Source organism: Astyanax mexicanus, chromosome 20 (assembly GCF_023375975.1).
Source record: "Astyanax mexicanus isolate ESR-SI-001 chromosome 20, AstMex3_surface, whole genome shotgun sequence".
NCBI classification, from domain to species: Eukaryota; Metazoa; Chordata; class Actinopteri; order Characiformes; family Acestrorhamphidae; genus Astyanax; species Astyanax mexicanus.
In genome coordinates, this window is record NC_064427.1 from 20,775,646 (window position 1) to 20,799,035 (window position 23,390).

Here is a 23,390-nt window from a genome sequence, read left to right on the forward strand (position 1 = left end):
TATTGCACATGTTCATATTGTTTTGTAAGTTCTTTATTTTTTGTTTAGAAACATTTCATGATTTCTTACAAAACATTACATAAAGTATACAAAATATTTTTTCAAAGCAATCCATACAAAGTTTTACAACGTTTTCAATTTCTAGAAAAATGTGCACAATTCTGCAATCTCCAGCAAAACACTTTCAATAATAATAATAATAAAAAAAAGTTTACCATAAGCCTGTAGATGTCAAGCTTGTTCCCTTAATAAAGATTCCCATCATGCACTCTGAGTGAGGTCACACACATCCGGTCTTCATTTCGAGCCATAAAGGGTAACAGAACTGCAGTTTAATATTTACTGTGCTTATTATTTATAGCTTATAGTTCGCTCAGTACTCTACTGATTCACTGTAATACTTTAAAATTCAGTACTGTGTCAATTCACTGCTCTACTGTTATATTTCACATTAACAATAATTCATTACTAATTTACTATACCATCTTTTCCTTATTATACTGATTCAGTACTGTACTAAATCACTAGAGCATCTGAGTCATCCCTTTTTTTTTAGTGGTTTACAAGCACAGAAATTCTGTATATGCGATTTATTGTATTGCAGATTAACTATAATAAAAGATTAAGTGCTACACTGATGCACTAATACCAGATTCAGTGCTATGCTTATTCACAGTAATAACTGACTCAGTAATGTAAACGGTCCTATACCGTTTGCTGTAATAATTGAATCAGTACTAAACTGGTTCACAATAATAACTAATTTGGTACTATATTGATTCCCTGCAATAGATTCAGTCCTATACCTTTTTGCAGTAATAAACGATTCAGAATTCAGAACTGATTCAGTACTATATTGATTCATTCAATTAGAATGAGTCCTATATCTTTTTTAGTAATAACTGATTCAGAATTCAGAACTATACTGGCTCAATAGAATAACTGGATTCAGTACTATACAGATTCACTACAATAGATTCAGTCCCATAGAACTTTTGCTGTACTAACTGATTCAGTACTATACTGATTTGCTAAATTTGATTCAGTCCTATACCTTTGCTGTAATAACTGATTCAGTACTATACTGTTTCATTATAATAACTTATCCAATACTGTACTGATTCATAATCATAACTTCATTTACTGAAATAATTCATGAATTGACTGTGACCCTCCTGGAACTATACAGAACAGTGGTGACCTGAACCTCAGCAGAGGATGTCGGGATGCTCTGATCTGTTTATCTTTAATTAAAGCGTAAGTGATATTTGTGATATTCAGCCTTTGTACACACTTCATAATCATCATCAGCAGCAGCAGCAGATGATCAGCTCTGGATGTTGTGTTGCTTTAGCAGAGCCCTCAGTCGGCTGATCTCATGCTCCTGAAAACAATCCACAATAAGGATGATACTTAGTGATTTTTTTAAATGCTCAGACTCAGACAGCTTCAACCAAACCCTGAATGTAGTTGATTATCTAATCTAATGAATGACGTTATACTTATATAGCATCTTTATAGACACCCAAGGATGCTTTACATGTTTTACACACAATCATTTACACTCAGCACTCACACACCAACACACCGGTGAGGAGCGACAGCCAATCACAGCATACTCTCAACAGGAAACAACAGTCCACTGAGGATTTGAATCCATATCTGTGCACATCTGGTCATAAACACATGCACACATATACCATATTTTTCGCACTATAAAGCACACTTAATATCCTTAAATTTTCCCAAAGAACGTTAGCACACCTTTAAATCTGTTTCATCTTATGTATGAATTTTATCAGTCAGGTATTAAAGAGCAATAAAGCCACTCTGCTAAATTGCAGTGTTTTTAGGAGTTTAGTTTTCCAGCACCGGTACTATTTGCTATTTCCCCATTCAGAGGTGAGTATTATTGGCCTGTAGCTTGCTGCTAACCCCGGCTAGCACTGCTGGAGTAGCATTAGCATTACCCGCTAACCGCACTTGCTATTTCCCCATTCAGAGGTAAGTATTATCGCCCTGTAGTCTGCTGCTAACCCCGGCTAGCACTGCTGGAGTAGCATTAGCATTACCCGCTAACCGCACTTGTTATTTCCCCATTCAGAGATGAGTATTATTGGCCTGTAGCCTGCTGCTAAACCCTGATAGCACTGCTGGAGCGGTTAGCTGCTAATGCTAATGCTTATACTTCAGTAGTGCTGGAGAAATTCGGAAATCCAAGCTTTCTGTAAATAAATGCTTTACTCAACCCAGAGGTGGAAAGTAATTAATTACATTTACTCAAGTTACTGTAATTGAGTAGATTTTATGAGTAATTTGTAATTTTTAAAGTAGTTAATTTTACTTTTTTTTTAGTAGGTAATTTTACTTTTACTCAAGTACATTTTGACACAAGTAATTTACTTTGCTATTTTGGAAAACTCCCCGTTACTGAAGAAAAATAAAATGCTGGGGGGGAATTGTCTGAATAAAAAAAAAAAAGGCACGGATGCTCGCGCGTGGAATAACGAGGCAATAACATCCTCATGCAATGCAACATGTGCCCCGCCGGACAGAGCTGTCAGCTTTCAAAACTTCCACATCAAACCTGAGAAAGCATGTGGTGTAAGTACTTTTATTATTAAACAATCTGCTTAAATGTTAAAAAAAACATGGAAATAGCAGTTAAAGCATAGCAATGACAAGTTAAAAAATAATAATGACCTGTAAAACTATAAAAATACAGTTTATAGGTCACCTATAGGACCATAACTAGTAAAAAACAAAAAAAAGTAACTATGTAACTTTTACTCAAAGTACATTTTAAATTGGGTACTTTTTACTTTTACTCAGGTAGATTTTTAGATGGGTACTTTTACTGTAACTTTAGCAAAGTAAAGGTACTTTTTGCTCAAATACAAATTTTCATTACTTTTTCCACCTCCGACTCAACCATGTAAACAGTTTTTAGTAGAGAAATCTATGTAGATTAACATCCAGCGCTCATTTGACTTTACTTAGATTACTTAGATGACAGTTTTGTTTACTTAGTTACATAACTTAGTTAGCTACCCTCCACCACCACCCAGCTGTGAGACCTGCTGAAAGTTCCTCATAGTGTCTCTTAAAATGCGTCTTATAATCCAGTGCCCCCTTATGTATGAAAATAGACCAGAAAATAGATGTGCATTAATAGCGTGCCTTATAATACGGTGCGCCTTATAGTGTGAAAAATACGGTACGTACTTACACACACACACACACCGGGACAATTTAGAGTATCTAATTTACCTAATCTTCTTAAAAACTCCACACAGATAAAGACTTGAACCCAAGACCTCAGCACTGGGAGCCAAATATGCTAACCACCGTTCCACCCAAAATGTTTCTCCTCATCTTTTGCCATATACACACTACAGGGCACTTTTCTCACTGACTACTTTTGGGGTGAGAAAGGTTAAACATGGTATATTTGGTATATGTTTTGCTAAACTATCTAGTTTAATGTTTTACCTGCTTCAAAACAAGCACTCACAACAAGGTTTATAATTAACTGATGAAGTGGTAAAAACACCACAGAACATCCCTGGACCTGCTGCAATACTTCCACAAATGCAAACACTTTCATTTTTATATCTTGTATAAAATTCAAATATCAAAAAACAATTCTTTTGTCCATAGTGTAGCACAGCTGTGCTAGCAGACACTCACCATTGTGGCCTTCTGTTCCTGGAGCTCGTTCACCTGCTGGACGAGCCGGTCGTTGCTTTCTTGCACTTTCTGCACTTTGTGGTGAGCTCGATTCTCCACCGTCACCAGAATTCCTGTCAGAGACAGTAAGAGAGAGACAGAATGAGAAATGTAAAAAACTAAAATTGCTACATAATGCAACTTTTATAATCCTTACCGTTAATGATCCTGGCCACCCTCCACAGCCTGAGCAGGATCAGGAAGCCCATCCCGTCGAAGGCGTCCTCTTTGGAGATGTAAACGATGTCCAGGACAAAAGACACCACCACAACAATCCCATCAAACACCTCAAACTTGTGCTTAAAGAACTCCAGCCGATACGCAAACAGTTTCAGCAGCAGCTCCACCATGAAGAACGTCAAAAGAGCCAGGCTGAGGTAGTGGAACACCTGCAGAGCAAACAGAGGGTATGGATGAGTATATAAGAGTATGGATGGTAGTAGAAGTCTATAGATATGTATAAAAGGGTACAGGTGGGTATAGTGAGGTAAGGATGGCAATATAAGAGTATGGATGGGTATAGAAGAGTGTGGATGGCTATAAAAGGGTATGAATAAGTGTAGGTATGAATGAACGTAGAGGGGTATAGAAAAGTATGGATGGGTATAGAAAAGTATAGATGGGTATAGAGGAGTATGGACAAATAAATAAGGGTATGGATTGGTATAGAAGTGTATGGATGGGTATTGAAGAATAAGGATGGGTATAGAAGAGTGTGGACGGCTATGAAAGGGTATGGATGAATGTAGAGGAGTATGAGTGGGTATAGAAGAGTATGGATGAACAGAGAAGAGTATGGATGGTACATAAGAGTATGGATGGGTCTAGAAGGGTATAGATGGGTTGAATTGTATGGACAAATAAATAAGGGTATGGATTGGTATAGAGGTGTATGGGTATGTATAGAAGAGTATGAATGGGTATAGAGGGGTATGGATGGGTATAGAAGAGTGTGAATGGCTATAAAAGGGTATGAATAGGTGTAGGTATGGATGAATGTAGAGGGGTATGAGTGAGTATAGAAAGGTATGGGTAGGTATAGAAAAGTGGATGGGTGAAGAAGAATATGGATGAGTAGAGAAGAGTATGGATGGATATAGAAAGCTATGGATGAGTATAGAAAAGTCTGAATAGGAATGGAAAAGTATGAATATGTATAGAGAAGTATGGATGGGCATAGAAGGATATAGATGCTTATAGAAGGGTATGGATGGGTATAGAAGGGTATGAATGGGTATAGAAGCATATGGATGGGTATAGAAGAATATGGATGAGTGAAAAGGGTATGGATGGTATAGAAGAGTATGAATGGGTTAATAATTGTATGTATGGGTATTAAAGGGTATAGAAGTTAACTGCAATCATGTGACCCTGTGGCAGGTGTGTAGAAAGTGTCATATTTGCAGCTCACCTGTGGAGCGACCCGGTGTTCATCTGCTTTGATTATGGAGAGGTCAATCAGCAGCTCACACAGAACAAACAGAGCATCCAGGACCACCAGGCACACGACAGCTATCTACAACCCAACACAACATGCAGTAATCAGATTTATACCACATCACTCTACATGTGTTACTGTAGTGTGGGAAAGTATTCAGAAACCTGTTGCACACTTTATTAGACAGTCAATAGAGTTGCCCTAATCAAACACTGTAGATTATTGAATGTATTTATTTATTTATTTTATTGTAGCACTGCTTTTTCAAACTTTCAATCAATTCAGACCACAACAGGTGGACTCCACTAAGTTCTACACACAATATCACCGGGATAATTAAAGGCAACAGGATGCACCTCACCACAGTGTGGTTTACCACACACACACGTTTTTAATGCCCTGGTGAATAAAGGACTTCAGTTTTTTATTTTAAATTAACTCTGAAACTTTCTCAAGACACACTTTCACTTCATCATGATGCATCAATGCGTTTCTACACCTGTGCAACATCCTGACAAAACACACTGCCTTTAGAAGATTTAATGTGACTGTTCTTTTCTGACAAGCCTAGTTCTGCAAATGTTTTTAATAAGTAAAGGGGAAATATTATACCTGTTTTTACACTAATTAGTTCTAGTTTCATTAGGGTTTTACACAAAGTTACTGTTAGAATTAGCCTTTTAAGGGCTCTGTCACTTTTATGCAAAATAATTTGTTGCTGGTCACGCCCTTATGTGTTCATGCTTAACTGTGACAGAAGTAGAAAGCTCTTTTTTATTTGAAAGTTCTTTCATCTCCCTCATCTCATGACTTGCCACAGACAGTAGGTACAGATCCCTTCCTCAGACGAAGTCTGCAGGCTAATCCTGCTGTGTACTTTATGAGGTTTTCAACCAGAACGAAATGGCGGATCTTCAACTAATCTAGTGGGTGGGGCTCTGTGGGGTTTGATGAGTATCGGGTGGTACCAGAGTAGTTCTATGCAGGTTTTCTTATTGTGACATCACAATAAAGGACATTCAAACGGCTCATAGAAGCAAATGACTCCTGACACAAAACCCCTAAACTCCTTCAGTTGATTCACAGAAAACAAATGGATTGTTTTGTTTTTTTAGTGTTTGGAGTGTTCATGGTGTTTCTAGGCACAGTTAAGACCCTAATGAAAATACAAAAGCATGCAAAAAGTGAGTTATGCATAATACATTCCCTTTTAGATACTATTCCCAGCTGGACTGTTGGTACCTGAAACCTCTCGGAGCTGAAGAGCCTCTTCATGGAGTCTCTGAAGGTCACCGCGGGGACATGGGTCTGCTTGGCCTGCTCTAGTTCATCTGGAGTCTCATGCAGTTCTTCTTTGTGCCAGTTGGAAGCGTTCTGGTGATTGTCCCCCACCGCAGTGAAGAACCTCAGATAAGGATGAGGCATGTTGCCTGGATATCTTACCAATCAGTTTAAAATTCTGCAGAAAAGAAAAAGTTTATTATATACAAACAAACATGTAAAATGTTCATAAATATCGTATTATTTGGTAATATACACCGCCTTTAGCTATTATTATCGTAGATCGATCATTTCCACTATCTTGTATTGATGATGGGACATATAATGATTGGAGCACTGTGAAAAGTCTTCTTCAGAACATCCCAAAGATTATAAATGGGGTTAAGGTCTGGACTCATTGGTCGAATTTTAATCCATGTGTGAAAAGTTCTCCCGGAACCCTACAAATCCCAGTGAATCCTGGGATTGTCATCTTGGAATATGCCCATGCTATTAGAAAAGAAAAAATCCATTGATGGAATAACCTGATCTATATTCAGTATATTTAGCTAGTCAGCTGACCTCATTCTTTTAGCACATACTGTTGCTAAACCTAGACCTGACCAACTGGAAAAGCTCTTACTTTCACTATTAAACATAATCTTCCTGAGTTCTAGTGCTGCTTTTCTACAGTTTGTACAATTTCACCAAATGTTCATTCAAGAATCCTGGAAGATGGTGTTTCCCATCTGTTCTTTCACTTTTTATAATAATAGGTTGGACAGGTTAATAGGTAATAATAATAGGTTTTGATTACGTTTTTTAGCCCTTTTTTATGTTTTCTCTGCATTACTGATGAATGTCAATAATTTGACTCTTCTGAAACAGATGAACTGGATCTTTTCCACGACCACAAGATGAGTCGCTATACATGGTTGTTTAACAAACGAGAAGCTACTCCCTGCATCAGTTGGGGTTAAATACAGTACGTTGTTGCCAGATGTAACATAATAATCAAATATGCAGTAAAAACATGCATTATTATTATCCAGTGGGAGGTTCTTACCTATTTGCTTAGTTAAATCCAGGTGGTGTATGATCTATTATGATGTTATGGATCAGTACAGTGTGTTGAGCAGTGTTGATCCTCCCAGTATTCCTGCTGACTTGTGTTGAACTCGTGATTTCCTCCCAGCTCAGCAGATCCTCAGTGTGTGTGTTTGTGTGTGAGTGTGTGTGTTACGCTGTTTGAGATGGTAGTTTGAGTGTGCTCGTGCGTAAGAAGCATTTTTCCCCCGCTGTTCTGCAGTGAGAAAGTTCGGTTCGGATCTTACCGTGTACCGGTCCGGTTCTGTACTGGTTCGGTGGTGCTGGACCGGTAAACAGACCCGTTTCCTCCTAACTTTGTCCCCCAAACTCCGCCTCGAGCACCAGCTGCAGCTTCTTCTCTCCGCTGCTCCTCCACCACCAGCCTTAGAGCTTTTCCATAAAACACTTAAAGTGCCCGACAGATGGCGCTGTGCACACGCAGAAACATAAATACAATGCAGGGACAAAGTATTGGGACATATGCTTTTTATTCATAGTTTCTTCTGAAATTAAGGATATTAAATGACAGTAATGAGTTGTATCCTGCTGCTTTTGTTAGAGTAACTGTATTTTTACTGTTCAGAGAAGACTCAAGGGGACTTAACCAAATGTTGACTCATTGCTGTGAGGATTTGATTGCTTTCACAGTTCCAATGCTCCACAACTCAACCAATAATAGGTTAGTTACTGTTGGTTTGTTATCTGCCCCAGAGAGTCCTATTATCCTCTAATACAAGGACCAAACAAGCTGTGTGTGCATTTGCACATGTGTGTCAGCAATGAATGCAATGTACAGACACCAGAAGTGGCATAAAGTTATCCAAAAGCAGTGTGTAAGACTGGTGGAGGAGAACATGCCAAGATGCATGAAAACTGTGGTTTATTCAGGGTTATTCCACAGTTATAACTCCTAAAACTTTATGAATATGAACTTGTTTTATTTGCATTATTAGAGTACTGAAAGCTCTGCGTTTTTTGTTGTTTCAGACATTTCTCATTTTCTGCAAATAAATGCTCTAAATGACAATATTTTTATTTGTAATTTGGGAGAAATGTTGTCTGTTTTATAGAATAAAACAACAACGTCCATTTAACTCCAACATATACCTATAAATAGCAAAATCAGAGAAACTGATTCAGAAACTGAAGCGGTCTCATTTGTTTTCCAGAGCTGTAGGCAGATAGACAGATAGATAAACACACAGACTGACAGGTAAGTAAGGCAGGCAGGTAGTTAGACAGCCACGTAGGTAGGCATGAAATAGATAGAAAGACAGACAGACAGGTAAACAGATAGATTTACAGCAGGCAGAGAGAGAGAGAGAGAGAAGGACAGACAGGAGGCCGGACTTTCCTAGCCAATCCCAGCGCACTGGGCGTGGTTTGTGCGAGCAATTAAAAAGTTTATGAGGTGCCTGTCTGACATCACTACGCTAAAGCTCGAGCACGGTCACGCGCGCTCGGCCCCGGTTGCCCGGTTACGGGTTGGGTAGCAGAGTGAGCTCGTGCTCGTGTAAAAGGTCACGTTACCAGGTAACGCCACAGCTATGCTAACAACAAAAACAGATTATATAATATCCTAATAATCACATAATACTCATATAAGAAAGTTTAACATAATAGTGCTAACTTATATCCAAAACAAATAAATAACTAAATTAAAGTATCTCAAACAGAATTTCTGAGATATATGTGAGGAGAGATGTGTGTTAGACAGAGCTTTAGATCTTTAGGTATTTTATTTAATGAAGTAAAGTGTGTGTGCTGGAGTTTGCCGCTAGGGGACGCTGTTTGCCGTTCAATTGAATGGGACTGAAGATCGAAGATGAAGTTTATCTTACAAAAACACATTTTGGAGAAGAAAACAGATTAAAGGCCCTAAAATATACACGATAAAATACCCTGACAGAAAAGAACATTGAATAAATGTTAATGTTTTGGTTGCTTTACATTTTGTAAGACTGATGATGGAAAAACAATCTTAAAACAAACTAAATTTAATATTTAACATAAAAATAAATAATACAGCATGTTCTTATTGGTTGTTTTTTAATGGTTTTACTGCCTTTTCTAAGAAAGGAACAAAAACTTCTATTCTTACATACTGCTTGCGAGAGCCTTAAAATTCATTTCTGTTGTTCTGCTGGGGATAAAAATACGGTGGCCGAGAAAGCCCAGCGCAGTGCAAATTGAAAAGCGCTGCAAAAGCACAAAACACATCCATCAAAATTACAACACAGGCGCAGCAAATAGAAAAACGCGCTGCAAATAGAACCACAACACAACGGAAGTGAGTCACAACACAACGGAATTTCCCCGGGGGACCTTAAAAGATGCTGTACCAGTTGTATACAAAGGACAATAAGTGGCAAACAAGCTTCTGAAAAGTAAGTTATGTTTATTAAAAGTTCTGCTTCACAAAACGCCTTGTTTGCCACTTATTGTCCTTTGTACACATAGTGAAGTCCGAGACGTTACTGAAGACGCAGTTTAGCTGGTACAGTATCTTTTAAGGTCCCCCGGGAAAATTCCGTTGTGTTGTGGTTCTATTTGCAGAGCGTTTTTCTAGTTGCAGCGCGTTTTTCTATTTGCTGCGCCTGTGTTGTAATTTTGATGGATGTGTTTTGTGCTTTTGCAGCGCTTTTCAATTTGCACTGCGTTGGGCTTTCTCGGCCACCGTATAAAAACCTATAAGAAGCAGTCCCCTGCTCTGTGTGTGCTTGAATGGATTGAAAAATCTTTAGTGACGGGTCCTGCTGTTGTCTTGGTGGAGATGACCAACGAATCTGTGTTTGGAGACACCGCAGTCAAAATCAATGGTCCAGAAGGTCTGGTATCATGGTGTTGGGTGGTGTAATTAGGTACGATGATGCCAGATCTTCCCCTTTACTCTTCAATACAGGAACTTTAACTGCCCAAGTTACTGAGGTTAATGAGGTCCTGCAACCAGTGGTCCTACACTCCAGTGGTCCTACACTCCAGTGCTCTATTTCAACAGGACAATGCTCGTCCACATGCTGCTGCAATCTTAAGAGCTTCTTATTTTGAAGACATATGAAGATGCTACACTATGTCCAGCTGCATATCCAGACCTATACCTAAATAAACATGTGTAGGGCGCTACTAGACGCTCAATCAACACTCTACTACCTCAAAAGAAACCCTCTACTTTGACTTCTTGAATTTTAAGAAGGTCTTTCCTTACCATTTTGTAGACACAAAGTTTTGTGTGACTGTGATGATTAACTGTTTTCATTTCTTGGGACCAAACCGTACAAGAGCATTTATCTGTCACATGATCTGCACATGTTTACACCCTGTTCCTGTTCAGTAGACTTGCTGATGTTATTCATTAATTCTGCACACAAATGAGTCACATTCACATTAAGCGTCCAGTTGGAAGTAAACTACACTCAATCCAGTCCTTATTAGGAGCATCAGCACCTCAGAACTGAAGGGAATTCCTCTGCTCTCTGCTGAAAAGCATTCAGGAGGTTGAGGAGGGAGGAGGGAGGCTTAATTCAGCAGTAAAACTCCAGTAAAAGTCCTCAGTGCTTGATTCTCTCTGCTGAGATGCAGAGACTCTTATCTTCTGCTCCAGTGTGTTTGATTACTGTTGTTTTTAAGCACCGCCCACTCCATAGCAGTGATAGATCCCACTATCCTGATTGGATAAAAAGTCTAACTTTACTTTTACTCAGATTATTTTATATATATTTATATATATATATAAACATATTGAATCAAAACCTCTGTATTGTGATATAACATATCATATTGCCAAGTTCTTGCCAGTACACAATCATTTAAGACATTTACATTTACATTTAAGATATTTAGCAGATACCAGAGCAATTTACAACAGTTCTTCGATAATGCTAAGAACATTAGGAGATTTTTTTAATTTTCACCTTGGTCCTCTAGCACTGAGAAGAGTCGGGATGTTTATTTTCTGTGGGTTTTGAGGGAAAAAGCAAAGCTCTCGATCTACCGGTCTATCTTCATTCCTACTCTTACCTACGGTCATGAGCGATGGGTCATGACCAAAATAACGAGGCTGCGAATACAAGCGGCCGAAATGGGTTTCCTTAGAAGGGTGGCTGGGATCTCCCTTAAAGATAGGGTGAGAAGCTTAGTCATCCGTAGAACCGTCTCAGTAGAACCGCTGCTTCTTTGCATTGAAAGGAGCCAGTTGAGGTGGTTCGGGCATCTGATGAGGAGGCCATCAGGGCACCTCTCCAAGGAGGTGTTATTGACACGTCCAGCTGGGCAAAGACCTAGGACCAGGTGGAGAGATTATACGCCTAGGGATCCCCCGGTCAGAGTTGGAAGATTTTGCTCAAGACGGGGAAGTTTGGGGCTCCTTGCTAGAACTGCTACGAATAAGCAGTGGACGATGGATGGATGGGTTTTGAGGGATGGTGGTTTGAGCCGAGCTGTACGGAAAGCTCTTAGAGCTCTTGGTACAGATCTGGCTTTGACCATCAGTGCCATTAATTAGGAAGGAGCTGGTCCGTTTTTGGCTTTGCAGGCCAGTGTCAGGGTTTTAATTTGATGCAGGTAGCAACAGGAAGCCAGTGGAGGGAATGCAACCAACTGCTTGAAGTATTTTAACTAGTTGCTGCTGGCATGATGAATAATCTGGGGAGCATCGCATACAGTGACAGTCGGTTACTCCTAGTAGTGATACGAGGAACACTAACAGCTCAGTGATATGTACAGAACATCCTGCAGAGCTTTGCAGAACTTCCAACTGATAGCATTTTTTTTTTCAGCAGGACTATCAATCCAGAATTTATGGAGCAACTGGGACTCAGCTTTAGCTTCAACCTACAAGTGTAGAGCAGGATCTACAGGCCCAACTGTAGCAACATCCGTGGGTAAATGTGCTGCAGAAACCAAAGGAACCAACAGGGATCTAGAGCCTCATTTCAATTGGTTTTCAGTGGTTTTCACAAGGTACAAGATACATTGCATTACATCTAATGTATCTAAATTTAAATGTATAAATGTATGAAGGTACATTGCTGTAGGTAGGTGAGATAGGAAGGTCCACCTCACCCAGAGTATACACACAAACACAGAGACCCCCTTTCACTCACTGCACTCCCTCGCTCTCTCCAGCTGTGTGTAGGGGCGATAGTGTCCCGGTGTGGGAGTGTGTGAGCCCCTCTGCAGGCTCTATACACTCCATTCATTCTGCCCACTGAACAGTCAGGCCCATTCATCCTGCCCTGCCCCGACTGCTGAAGCGTGAGTTATTTTTACTTCTAGCGAGACGAACGCTGAGCTGCAGGGTTATCGACCCAAAAGGAGCATGAAAACGTGAAAGTAAATTACTTTAAGATCTAAAATTCTGCTCAAAACACCAGTATTTGCTGTATTTTTAATGCTGGTACATACATCCAGGGCTGTTTCAAGGCATTTGGGAGCCCCAGGCAAAATTTACCCTCCATGCAACATGTGTATATGCCACAAATGTAAGCAGCTGCTGATACTAAACAAATAGTAAGGTTTACATTGCCCATAACATCCAACATATTATCAAGGTATCCAGTGTAGATTATTACTTGTTTTTTTTTTTTCTTCCTCTACCTTTCTCTGCTTTTTTTTCTGGCTTCATGTTTCAAGTTCCATATTTTGCCAGCTGCAGGAATGACTAACCTGGCTGGCTGGCTGGCTACTGTCAGTAACTAATAGGAGAGGCCTCCATGAGGGGCTTCTAATAACAGTGTTCCTGTACTTTCCTGCATTGACCTTTACAGACCTTTACAGCTTGCCTTGTTGCAATGGTCTAGCCTACATCAGTAATGGAGTCCCATGTAGGGCTACTGCTTTTTTCAATTACCCAACCCACTCCTTAGGACTCCCCCTGTCATAAGTGATGCCCCAACACCAGGAAGGTGAAGACTAGCACATGCCTCCTCCGACACATGTGAAATCAGACTTCGCCTATAATAAATTCATAATAAGAAAACAATTAATTCAGTAACAACGGTTCTCTGCAGATTGTAAGTTTTTGTTTCTTTCTTTAAAAGGACAAAAAACATTTTTATTACATAATTTTATTACATAATTTGCTTTGTTTTACAGTTGTCTCCACTCACGCATATTTTGGATGAATATTTCTGTTGTTATTTTAACGTTTCAAGAATGTATTGGCCATTTCTGATGGTGCATGTCCAGTACTAGTCAAAAGTTTGGATGCACCTCTTCTCATTCAGTGTGTTTTTTTTCCTTTTTATGATTTTTTTTACATTGTACATTTAATTTTGAAGACTATATAAAAGCTCAACAGAAACTCATGTAAAGTTATTTAGTGAACAAAAACTGTTAAACAAACCAGAATATGTTAGAATTATACTTAAGATTCTTCTAAATAAGAATCACATTTATCTTTAAGGACAAATCTGCACACTCTTGGTATTTTAATCTCAGGGTTTCTTTATGAAGGAGAGTCACCCGGAATAGTTTTCTCAGCGTCTTGAAGGAAGGAGTTCCTGGAGGTGCTGAACAATAGTTACTGCTTTTTAAAACCTCAAATCACCATCTCAGTTCATCAGGTTTAGATAAGAGGATTAATGTGGAGGACTAACACTTTTTTGCTGTTTACTACGTAATTCCATATGTGCCCCTTAATCGTTTTTATGTATTTGATATGAATCTACAATGCAAAAAAAAGAAATAAAGTAAAACACTGAATGAACTATATATTACAGCACCAATGAAGTGCAGCAGGGGGCGGAGCCTCGTCGGTGTGTGAATGTGTGGGGGCGTGGCCTCGCAATTATTACCCACCACTCTGTTTCTCAGCGCCCAGTGTGCGCTTAGACTGCTTCACATGCTGATACACACACACACACACACATATACGGAGACAGCGCGAGCGCGAGCGGTGAGTACCAACTAACCTCACTCTCCCTCTCTTTCACACTTATTCACAACGTACGCTTCTTTGTGTGAATGCACGAGGACAACTTATGTGTTCTGTGTGCACGTGTGTTTTGAAGTACAGTAACGTTACCAGTCAAAAGTCTGGACAAACCTTCTCATTCATTCTTTTCATTTATGTTACTTTTTCCCTACATAGTAAACGAATAGAGAAGTGATTCAGACTATGAAGGAACACATAAGGAATCATGTAGTAACTTAAAAGTGTAAAACAAACCAAAATACTAAAAAAAAAGTAAAGAAGCATTTAGGTGCTCTTATCTGAAGAGCTGTTTGTTAACTTGTGGTTTCTGAGGCTGGTAACTCTGATGAACTTATTCTGTACAACAGAAAACTCTCGCTCTTCTTTTCCTTCCCGGGGGCAGACCTGATGAGTGCCAATTCCATCATTATAATGTTTTTGTCTTCTTTTTCTGGATTGACCAACCTAATTTTTTTTTAATTTAAGTATATATTTTTCTGTTATTAATTGAGTAGTTCTTGCTTCTCATAATATGGATTATAGCGTTACTCAAAAAGAGCTATTCACTGTATACCTGTAACTCTACCTCTTCACTACTTTACAACTGATGCTCTCAAACACTTTATTAAGAGACAAGATATGAATTCAAGTAATTAACTCTTGATGAGTTCAGCACAGCTGTTAAACTGAAAGCCTGTAATCCAGGTGACTCTACCTCATAAAGCTGACTGAGAAAACGCAGCAGAGATGTGTAAAACATGTCTCTATCTAAGCAAGAGGTGCTACTTCAGATAATCTAAAATATAAAACATATTCTGGTTTGTTTTACACATTTTGTTAATTAAATGATAGCATATGGTTAATGAAAAACCAGTGAATTGAATGTGTGCAAACTTTTTGGTACTGTATATATTCATTACATATAATAATATGGATGCATGGCATTAGGCATGGTTCCAATAGCTTTACTGGTGTGTATCTGCTTTAGAGAGTTCTGTTCAGTTGGCAATACTTCGCTTCTACGTGGACTAGACAAGCTGTGTGTTTTTTGTGCATTTGCATGTCTGTGTCAGCAATGGGTGCAGGACAGATATAATATCTCAGAAGTAATACGTTAGGAAAGCATATGTCTTTGTCTGAGTATTTATTGTCTGTGTGTTTGTGTGTGTGTGTGTTCCTCACAACTCTGTGGTTGTTAAACAGCATCAGTTTCAGTTAAAGTGTGATGTTAATAGATACATGTTAAAAGTTCATGCAGAGTGTGTGTGTGTGTAGTGAAGAGGTAGAGTTACAGGTATACAGTGAATAGGCTTACAAGTCAATAAATCACAATACATTGCAATACAGTAATGTAAGCAAGGTGATATATATTGCAATTGTTTAAATTAAAAAAATGTTAGCATTGCAACTGCACTGATCATCTGGCCTTGCTCAGAATGGCTATTATGGTATTAGCATCGCTAATGCAGTGTTAGCCTCACTCCGCTAAACTATTGCACTGTTACCATTGCACCACTTTACATCTTAATACCAGTAAATATATGATCACAATACAAGGCTTATAGTTTAATTTATTACAATACTGTAAGCAAGGCAATATTTTACAATTGTTTAAATACAATTTTAGAAAAACTCTCATTAAAAAAAATCATTTTATATTCATAAAATCTGAATAAAAGGAAAGTTTCTTAACATCTAAACTAATTATTAACAACCTTTACTGTGTTTTTGAAAATCGAAACAGTATTGCAAAACATATATTGATATGTGATTTTAATTATCTGAGAACCAGACCTGAATCCTTTATCAAGCAGGGTCACATGACATGCTACATGGAATATAATAAATGTAATTTTATGCCACAGCACCTTTTTTTTATATAAAAATACTGCATATCTCCTCATGCCTGAGCAGCTTCCTGTCTGTTTCAATGGGAAGAGTCGGAAATACTCTAAACTGAAGGTTTACTGTATTATCAACATATTTTACATCAATGATGTAAAATCGTTATCTTCTTTTTTATTAAATCTGATAAAAACATCCTGAACAGTCTGTAGGATTTGGCACAACAATAAAAAGACCACAGGTGAGCACCTTTTTACGGAACCCCCAAGGTGACATCAGATAACAAGACGAGACAATAAGGGCGTGGGAATGAGATCATTAAGGCGTGGCCACAACATATTAAGGGGTGGGAACGTGTTAATTAAATCTATCTGAATGAAGAAGACTGAATATTACATTAAAACTCTTAACTTAATCCAAGGATAATGTTTAGTAAGAAAATGGAGAGTGAATTGATTTATTTTTATTTTAATCTCTGATTAACTTTGGTGATATTTTGGAGACTCTGCAGTGAGACATGGTGTAATTCCAAGTAAAAGACACTTAATTCTTATACTAATTCTCTGATAATGATCTCGTTCCTTCGCATTAGGTTCTCATTCCCACGACTTAATTATCTCGTTCCTTGGCTACACATTTTTTACATGATGTCACCTAAGGGGGCTCCATACCTTTTTACAGTAATTGTATTGTGGTTTTACAAAAAATGTGTGTCTGCATATATTTTTGTGCAAGAATTTGTAAAACTGCAATTTTACAATTACAATTACAAAAACTTTGTTTTAAGTTTAAGTATTATGGCTAAGCTTACTGAAGATGAGAGTGCTTTTCATTATGCACAACAGTGTGTAGTCATTTAGACAAAATATGTCTGGTAATATGAATGTTGGAAAAATGTTTTAAAAAGTTTTTTAAGATATTTGGTGTAAACGTTAGATTTTGATAATGCTGTGTGTAGTTTTGGCAGTGCTTTATTTTACAGGATATGAGATATTTTGCCATTTGCGTGTTGGGTGGTGTTGTGAATCATATTAAGTATTTGGACAACACTAGTAGAGCTGCAACTAATGATTATTTTAGTAGTCGACTAATCTGATGATTATTTTTCGATTAGTCGATGAGTCAACGATTATTTATATATAATGTCCTCCATCTCTAAAAACAAGAGAAAAAGCTGAACATGAGATTTAAAAGTAATGTAAACATCTAGATGTTGTTTAAACGTGTAAATGGCTGATAATATTAAATATTAAGTTAAATATGTAATAAATATTAAATTAAATATGTAATTTGTTGTGTTTGAGCACTTTTTAAGACACAGACTAAGTTGAGTGTAAACAGTGTGAGTGAGACATTTACCCATCTACCATTGCGCTTTTGTCCCCAGCACTTTGTGTAATGCAGTACTGTTGCAAATTAACGATCAGTCGACAATGAAATTTGTAGTCAACAAATTTAATTAATCAACATTGTTGATTATACCGACTAATCGTTGCAGCCCTGAACACCAGCCTAGTTTATAAAATTGTGTTTTAGCAACAAGAATAGACTTTAATATAGTGAATCATTCTGGAATAATAAAATTTAAGAACCCCTGGCTTAGATTATTTGCCTCAGGACGATCGGGTTTGTGTTTCCCTCTCAGTCCGTCCACTTCAGCCGGCGTTTCAGTGGTGCGGTTGCTGTGGTGATGGAGTGCGGTTGTGTTAGGTGATCTGAGTGGTGAAAGGGGTTCTGTGTTGAGAGCCGGGAGGAAACTCTAGAACACAAAGCGTTACGCAGAGCACCTCGTTACACTGCTGCATTTATTCTGCACAGTCTGAGTCTGAGAGGTGCAGCTCAGAGAATCTCTACAGCTTCATTTAGAGTAGAGTTTAAACAGCAATACTCAATCAAATCTAATTAAATCGAATTTATTTATATAGTGCATTTTTACAACTGATGTTGATGCAAACATACAACACAGATCCTCCAGTGAGCAAACTTTCTCAGAGCTGGAGGAGGAAGAAACACTGGGAGGAATCAAGACTCACATATACTATTAAGGCTAATATATAGGAGGGGACCCATCCTTTGGTCAGACTGCTCTGGAAAAAATAAGAGACCCCTTAAAATGCTGAGTTTCTTTGATTTTACCTAATTGAAAATGTATGTATAATCAAGAGGAAGATGGATGATCACAAGCCATCAAACCAAACTGAACTGCTTGAATTTTTGCACCAGGAGTGAGTAGCATAAAGTTATCCAAAAGCAGTGTGTAAGACTGGTGGAGGAGAACATGATGCCAAGATGCATGAAAACTGTGATTAAAAACCAGGGTTATTCCACCAAATATTGATTTCTGAACTCTTAAAACTTTATGTATATGAACTTGTTTTTTTGCATTATTTGAGGTCTGAAAGAGCATCTTTTTTGTTATTTGAGCCATTTCTCGTTTTCTGCAAATAAATGCTCTAAATGACAATATTTTTATTAGGTTCACGACACACCTATAGATCAGTGAAATAGGGCCTCCAGTAAAGAGGCCAGTAAGTGGAAGAACAAGTTAATAACAGAAGTTACGATAGTAGGTGTTTCTAATAAAGTGGCCAGGGGTTTCAGCTTCGAAACTGAAGATCGTGAAGGGGTTTAAAGAGTTATAAGATGGTTTTACTGGAACAATAGACTATATGAGGGATATAGCAAGGGTGTTATTGGTGTTACTGGTGTTATTACTGGTTTGATTTACAGTGACAGACACACACACACTGTGTGTCAGAGTGTGTGACATCCAGTTGTGAATCTTCGTAAAGATCCATTATCAAACAAACACTCATTACCAGCCTTATTTATACACCCATTATATTCTGGATTAAACACAGGCATTATAGAGTCTGAGGGGACGTGCCAGTGCGGATGATGAATGAAGGCTGTTTGAAAGTGTGTGTGTGTGTGTGTGTGTGTGTGTGTGTTGTGAGTGAGTTGAGGGTGTGTGTGTGTTAGTTTAGCAGAAACAGGTTCTTTGTGGAGCTGAAAAAGTATCTTCAGTATTTAAGGGAAGTCAGTTGGTGCTGGTAACTGTCAGGTTATGTAAGACTGTGAGGGACCTGTGGTGTAATATTAAACTCTGTATACCTTTATTTCTCAGGCAGATCACACATTTAGGGCTCTATTTTAGTGATCTATAGGTGAGTTGTGAACTGTGCACTGTGCAGCTTGATTTAGGGCGTGTTGGTGTGTCTTTGCTATCAAAACGACAGGAAAAGTACATCTTGTCCATCTCAAAATGTGCAAAAGGCATACTAATACTAATTCTCTTAATTAATTAATCATGGGTATATTTTGGGCGTAGTAGGAAATTAACCAATCAGTGTCTCACTTCCTTTAAAAAGTCAGGTGAGCTCTGACTTTGGCGGATTGCTATTTTAAAAGTGCAACTACCTGGATGTATTTAATGCTTCTTAGCAGTGGAAAGTGCTAGTAGTACTGTAGTGTACTGTAATGTACAGTAGTGTACTATAGGAGTGCTGTAGTGGACTGTAGTGTAGAGTAGTGCACTCTCGTGTACAATAGTGAACTGTAGTGTACAGTAGTATAGGTTTACTGTAGTGGACTGTAGCGTAGAGTAGTGCACTCTCGTGTACAATAGTAAACTGTAGTGTACAGTAGTGTACTATAGGTGGTCTGTAGTGGACTGTAGTGCAGAGTAGTGCACTCTCATGTACAATAGTGAACTGTAGTGTACAGTAGTGTACTATAGGTGTACTGTAGTGTACTGTAGCGTAGAGTAATGTACTTTTGTGTACAATAGTGAACTGTAGTGTACAGTACTGTACTATAGGTGTAGTCTAATGGACTGTAGTGTAGAGTAGTGTACTCAAATATACAATAGTGCACTGTAGGGTACAGTACTGTACTAAAGGTGTACTGTAGTGGACTGTTGTGTAGAGTAGTGTACTCAAGTGTACAATAGTAAAATGTAGTGTACAGTATTATACTAAAGGTGTACTCTAGTGAAGTGTAGTGTACAGTACTGTACTATGGGTGTACTGTAGTGGACCGTAGTGTAGAGTAGTGTACAGTACTGTACTATAGGTGTACTGTAGTGGACCGTAGTGTAGAGTAGTGCACTTTAGTGTACAATAGTGAACTGTAGTGTACAGTACTATAGGTGTACTGTAATGGACTGTATTGTAGAGTTGTGTACTCAAGTGTACAATAGTGGACTGTAGTGTACTGTAGCATACTCTAGTGCACTATAGTGTACTGATCCATACTGTAGTGCACTGTACTGAACTGTAGTGTACTGTAGTGTACTGTGGCGTACTGCGGCATACTATAGTGTACTATAGGTGTTTAGTATTATTAGTATATGAGTTTAGGTCATTCTTCTAAAACTGATCCAGATCCAGTAGATAATGTTGTTCTGCAGTTCAGGAAGTTTGGCCTGAGTGTGTGTGTGTGTTTAAGGTGAGGCCAGATGGTGGAATAAGAAGATCCAGCTTTAATTAGAGAGAGAATCACCAGAGGCCTGAACACACACACAGACACACAGAGACACACACACACACACGCATACCAACATCAAACACATCTCTCTCATTCCGTCTCCAATTTTTCACACTCTCTCTCTTCATATTCTGTGTATCTTTTTCCTCTCTCTCCTTGACCTTCCTTGAAGTGTGTTTGTAAGTGTGTGAGTGTGTGTATGTGAGTGTAAAACACCTGGTATAGTTTCTCTGGCATCCTCCCTTACTTCCAGCTGTAAAACTGTGGGGCCTCTTTCTCTATCTCTCTCTAAACAAACTTATGATTTGAATAGCACTGCTGAGGTAAATTCATGTTACGATAGCAAAGACACACTGACATCCCCTAAATCAAGCTGCGCTGTGCACAACAGCATATATTTTGCTGCAGCAAAAATATATTGTGATTTTTGTTTGTGTGTCTACTGGGTTACAAAAATGTTTAAAATTGCAGTTTTGTAATTGCTTTAAAATTATGTTTAGGCTGTTTAATTCATTCATTCTTCTTTCAGCCTTCGATCAAATATTTGGAACAAAAACATTATATTTATATATTTCTCTCTCTCTCCTCGTCAGTGTCTCTCGCCCTCTCTTTCTGCCGGATATCCTCTCATGTCAATTGTTTTTCAGTCTCTTCTTCAAAGGCTCCTCATTCTGTTTGTGTGTGTGTGTGTGTGTGTGTGTGGACGGTGGGGTAGGGAGCAGCAGCTGTTTCATGGTGCTGTTTTCCAGTGATGAACTTGTGAACTGTAGTAAAGGCCAGTGGTGAAGTGGTACTGACAGTGTTCAAATAGTCTCTCACGCAAAACAAACTTTTATCTCCTGTTTTGATGTTTTTTTACTTTTTTTTTTTTACCTTAATGTGAATCTGGCAGTTGTTATTAATATTATGTCAAAATGTATTGTTCAAGATTAATATATAGTCTATCACAGCAAACAGCTCATTTCTATGTAGTGAAGTATGGACATCCTGAGAAAATAATGAAGCCACGCCCCCTTTGTGGGTGTGTTGTTTTCATTTTTTATATATATAGCTGGTCTGTCCATGCATGCATGTTAGTCCCGTCCTGTGCAATCTTAGCCCCTCCCCACTGGACAAGGCAGTGGCCGCCCACACTGCACTGCACATGAAAGGTGGCTGAGTGCAGGAGGAAATGATCATGTAAAACTAACTGTACACAATGTAAATAGACGAGCTCAGCATGGTTAAAGCCTCAGTGCTAACAGCAGCACAGCGGCTAGTGTGTGAAGTTTTGGAGTGGGTTAGCCATGATGCTAACAGCTGGCCTTGGCTAAATATGAGGCTAAATATTGCTCCTTTATTCTAGAACCGCACACACAGCACTGGGAGCAGATAGAGTCCACACCTGCAGCTGATCAGCTTACGTAATACTCGAATTACATGGAAAGGTGAGCAAGGTTTAGCATTATCATGATTTATCATAGCTTTTTCCTCGTTTTTTTGACTGTGTTTTACTTTTTGTGGCTTAAACTTGGAGGGTACGCTCTAATACTCAGAGTTTTACATTGCTTACACACACACACACACACACGCATACAGGGTAGTAGTTAAAGGTGTGTGTTATATTAGAGCAGATGGTGCAGATGGTGTATCTGCAGATGTTTGCACAGTTTTTTGCGGATTCATACAGGAAGACTACAGCATCATGCCAGATCACAGACTCAAAACACACACACACACACTATAACACTTTTACACGCTATACAAGATGCCAAACAGAGCCCAGGCCCTACGCGGTTTCCTGTCTGCACTACAGAGTCAGAGTCAGATCTGGAGCCGAGCGCAGTGCTGATGACGGCTGGCAGGAAAAGAAGCTGCGTCTGCTAACTAGACAGTTCCTGAACATCCCCCAGCTTTTACCGTAATTAACAGCCAGCGGGGCACATATTACCCTGCAGATGCTTCCAATGATCAGAGGGTCCGAACACTCAGCAGCTATAGCCCCACCACACACTGCTGCAGAGACATCTACACACAGCCTGACTAAAAAAGACACAGCCTAGAAAAAAGGCACATTTTAATACTTTGTTTTTGTGTTTCTATTTTGCAATATTAAAAAAATACAGATTTTTGTTTTACCATGTTCTACTTTGTACAAGTATATGCAATCTGTCTGTTGAAGATTGTAGAATAATAAATAATATAGGGCCGGCAAGCATAAAACATCAAGCCTGTGAGGTTGTTTGAACTACAATGGACAATAATAAAAAAAAATTATATTAAAATGCTTCTCTGGTGAGCTTTTGTTTACATCCCTCCCCCTGTCTCTCTCTCTGTTGTTCTCAGCGTGACTTTAGTTTCTGCCCGTTCTCGTTTTTTTTCTCCTGGTTCTTGGGCTTCATATTTCTATATAAGGGCGTTTTTTCCCGGCCGTGTCCAAATTCACTAGTCGTTGCAGCGGTATTGTATTGGAACACGACCCTGACGACACAGGTTTGAATCCGTGTGAGGAGTGGTGTGTTTATTTATTTATTTTTTTCCCTTTTTACTTTAGTTTACCTGCTTTGAGATCAACTGTTCTGCAATTGGGTTCAACAACCCTCTGGGCTGGAGAGTTACTAGTATGTAGCACTGCATCCCACTACACTT

The 23,390-nt window shown here is 38.7% G+C and overlaps 2 protein-coding genes across 3 annotated transcripts in view; one reads left to right on the forward strand and one right to left on the reverse strand.

The window, feature by feature from the left end:
• Positions 1-17: 17 nt before the first annotated feature.
• Positions 18-7,908, reverse strand: hvcn1 (hydrogen voltage-gated channel 1). 2 transcript variants are annotated; one of them, XM_007228824.4, is made up of 6 exons: positions 7,762-7,908; positions 6,410-6,626; positions 5,141-5,245; positions 3,887-4,118; positions 3,691-3,803; positions 18-1,384 (listed from the first exon to the last, which is right to left on the reverse strand). In XM_007228824.4, the coding sequence occupies exons 2-6, from the start codon at positions 6,590-6,592 to the stop codon at positions 1,328-1,330; spliced, it is 690 nt and encodes a 229-aa protein (XP_007228886.2). In that variant the 5' UTR covers positions 6,593-6,626; positions 7,762-7,908; the 3' UTR covers positions 18-1,327. The 2 variants fall into 2 exon arrangements, with proteins under 2 accessions (XP_007228886.2, XP_007228887.2); XM_007228825.4 differs by having other exon boundaries at positions 7,494-7,908.
• A 6,422-nt stretch (positions 7,909-14,330) lies between these two features.
• csgalnact1a (chondroitin sulfate N-acetylgalactosaminyltransferase 1a) overlaps positions 14,331-23,390 on the forward strand; it is a 45,352-nt gene continuing 36,292 nt past the window's right edge. Inside the window, exon 1 of the mRNA XM_007228828.4 lies at positions 14,331-14,411. The gene's annotated coding sequence lies outside the window, so the exon portion shown is untranslated. The remainder of the gene's footprint in view (positions 14,412-23,390) is intronic.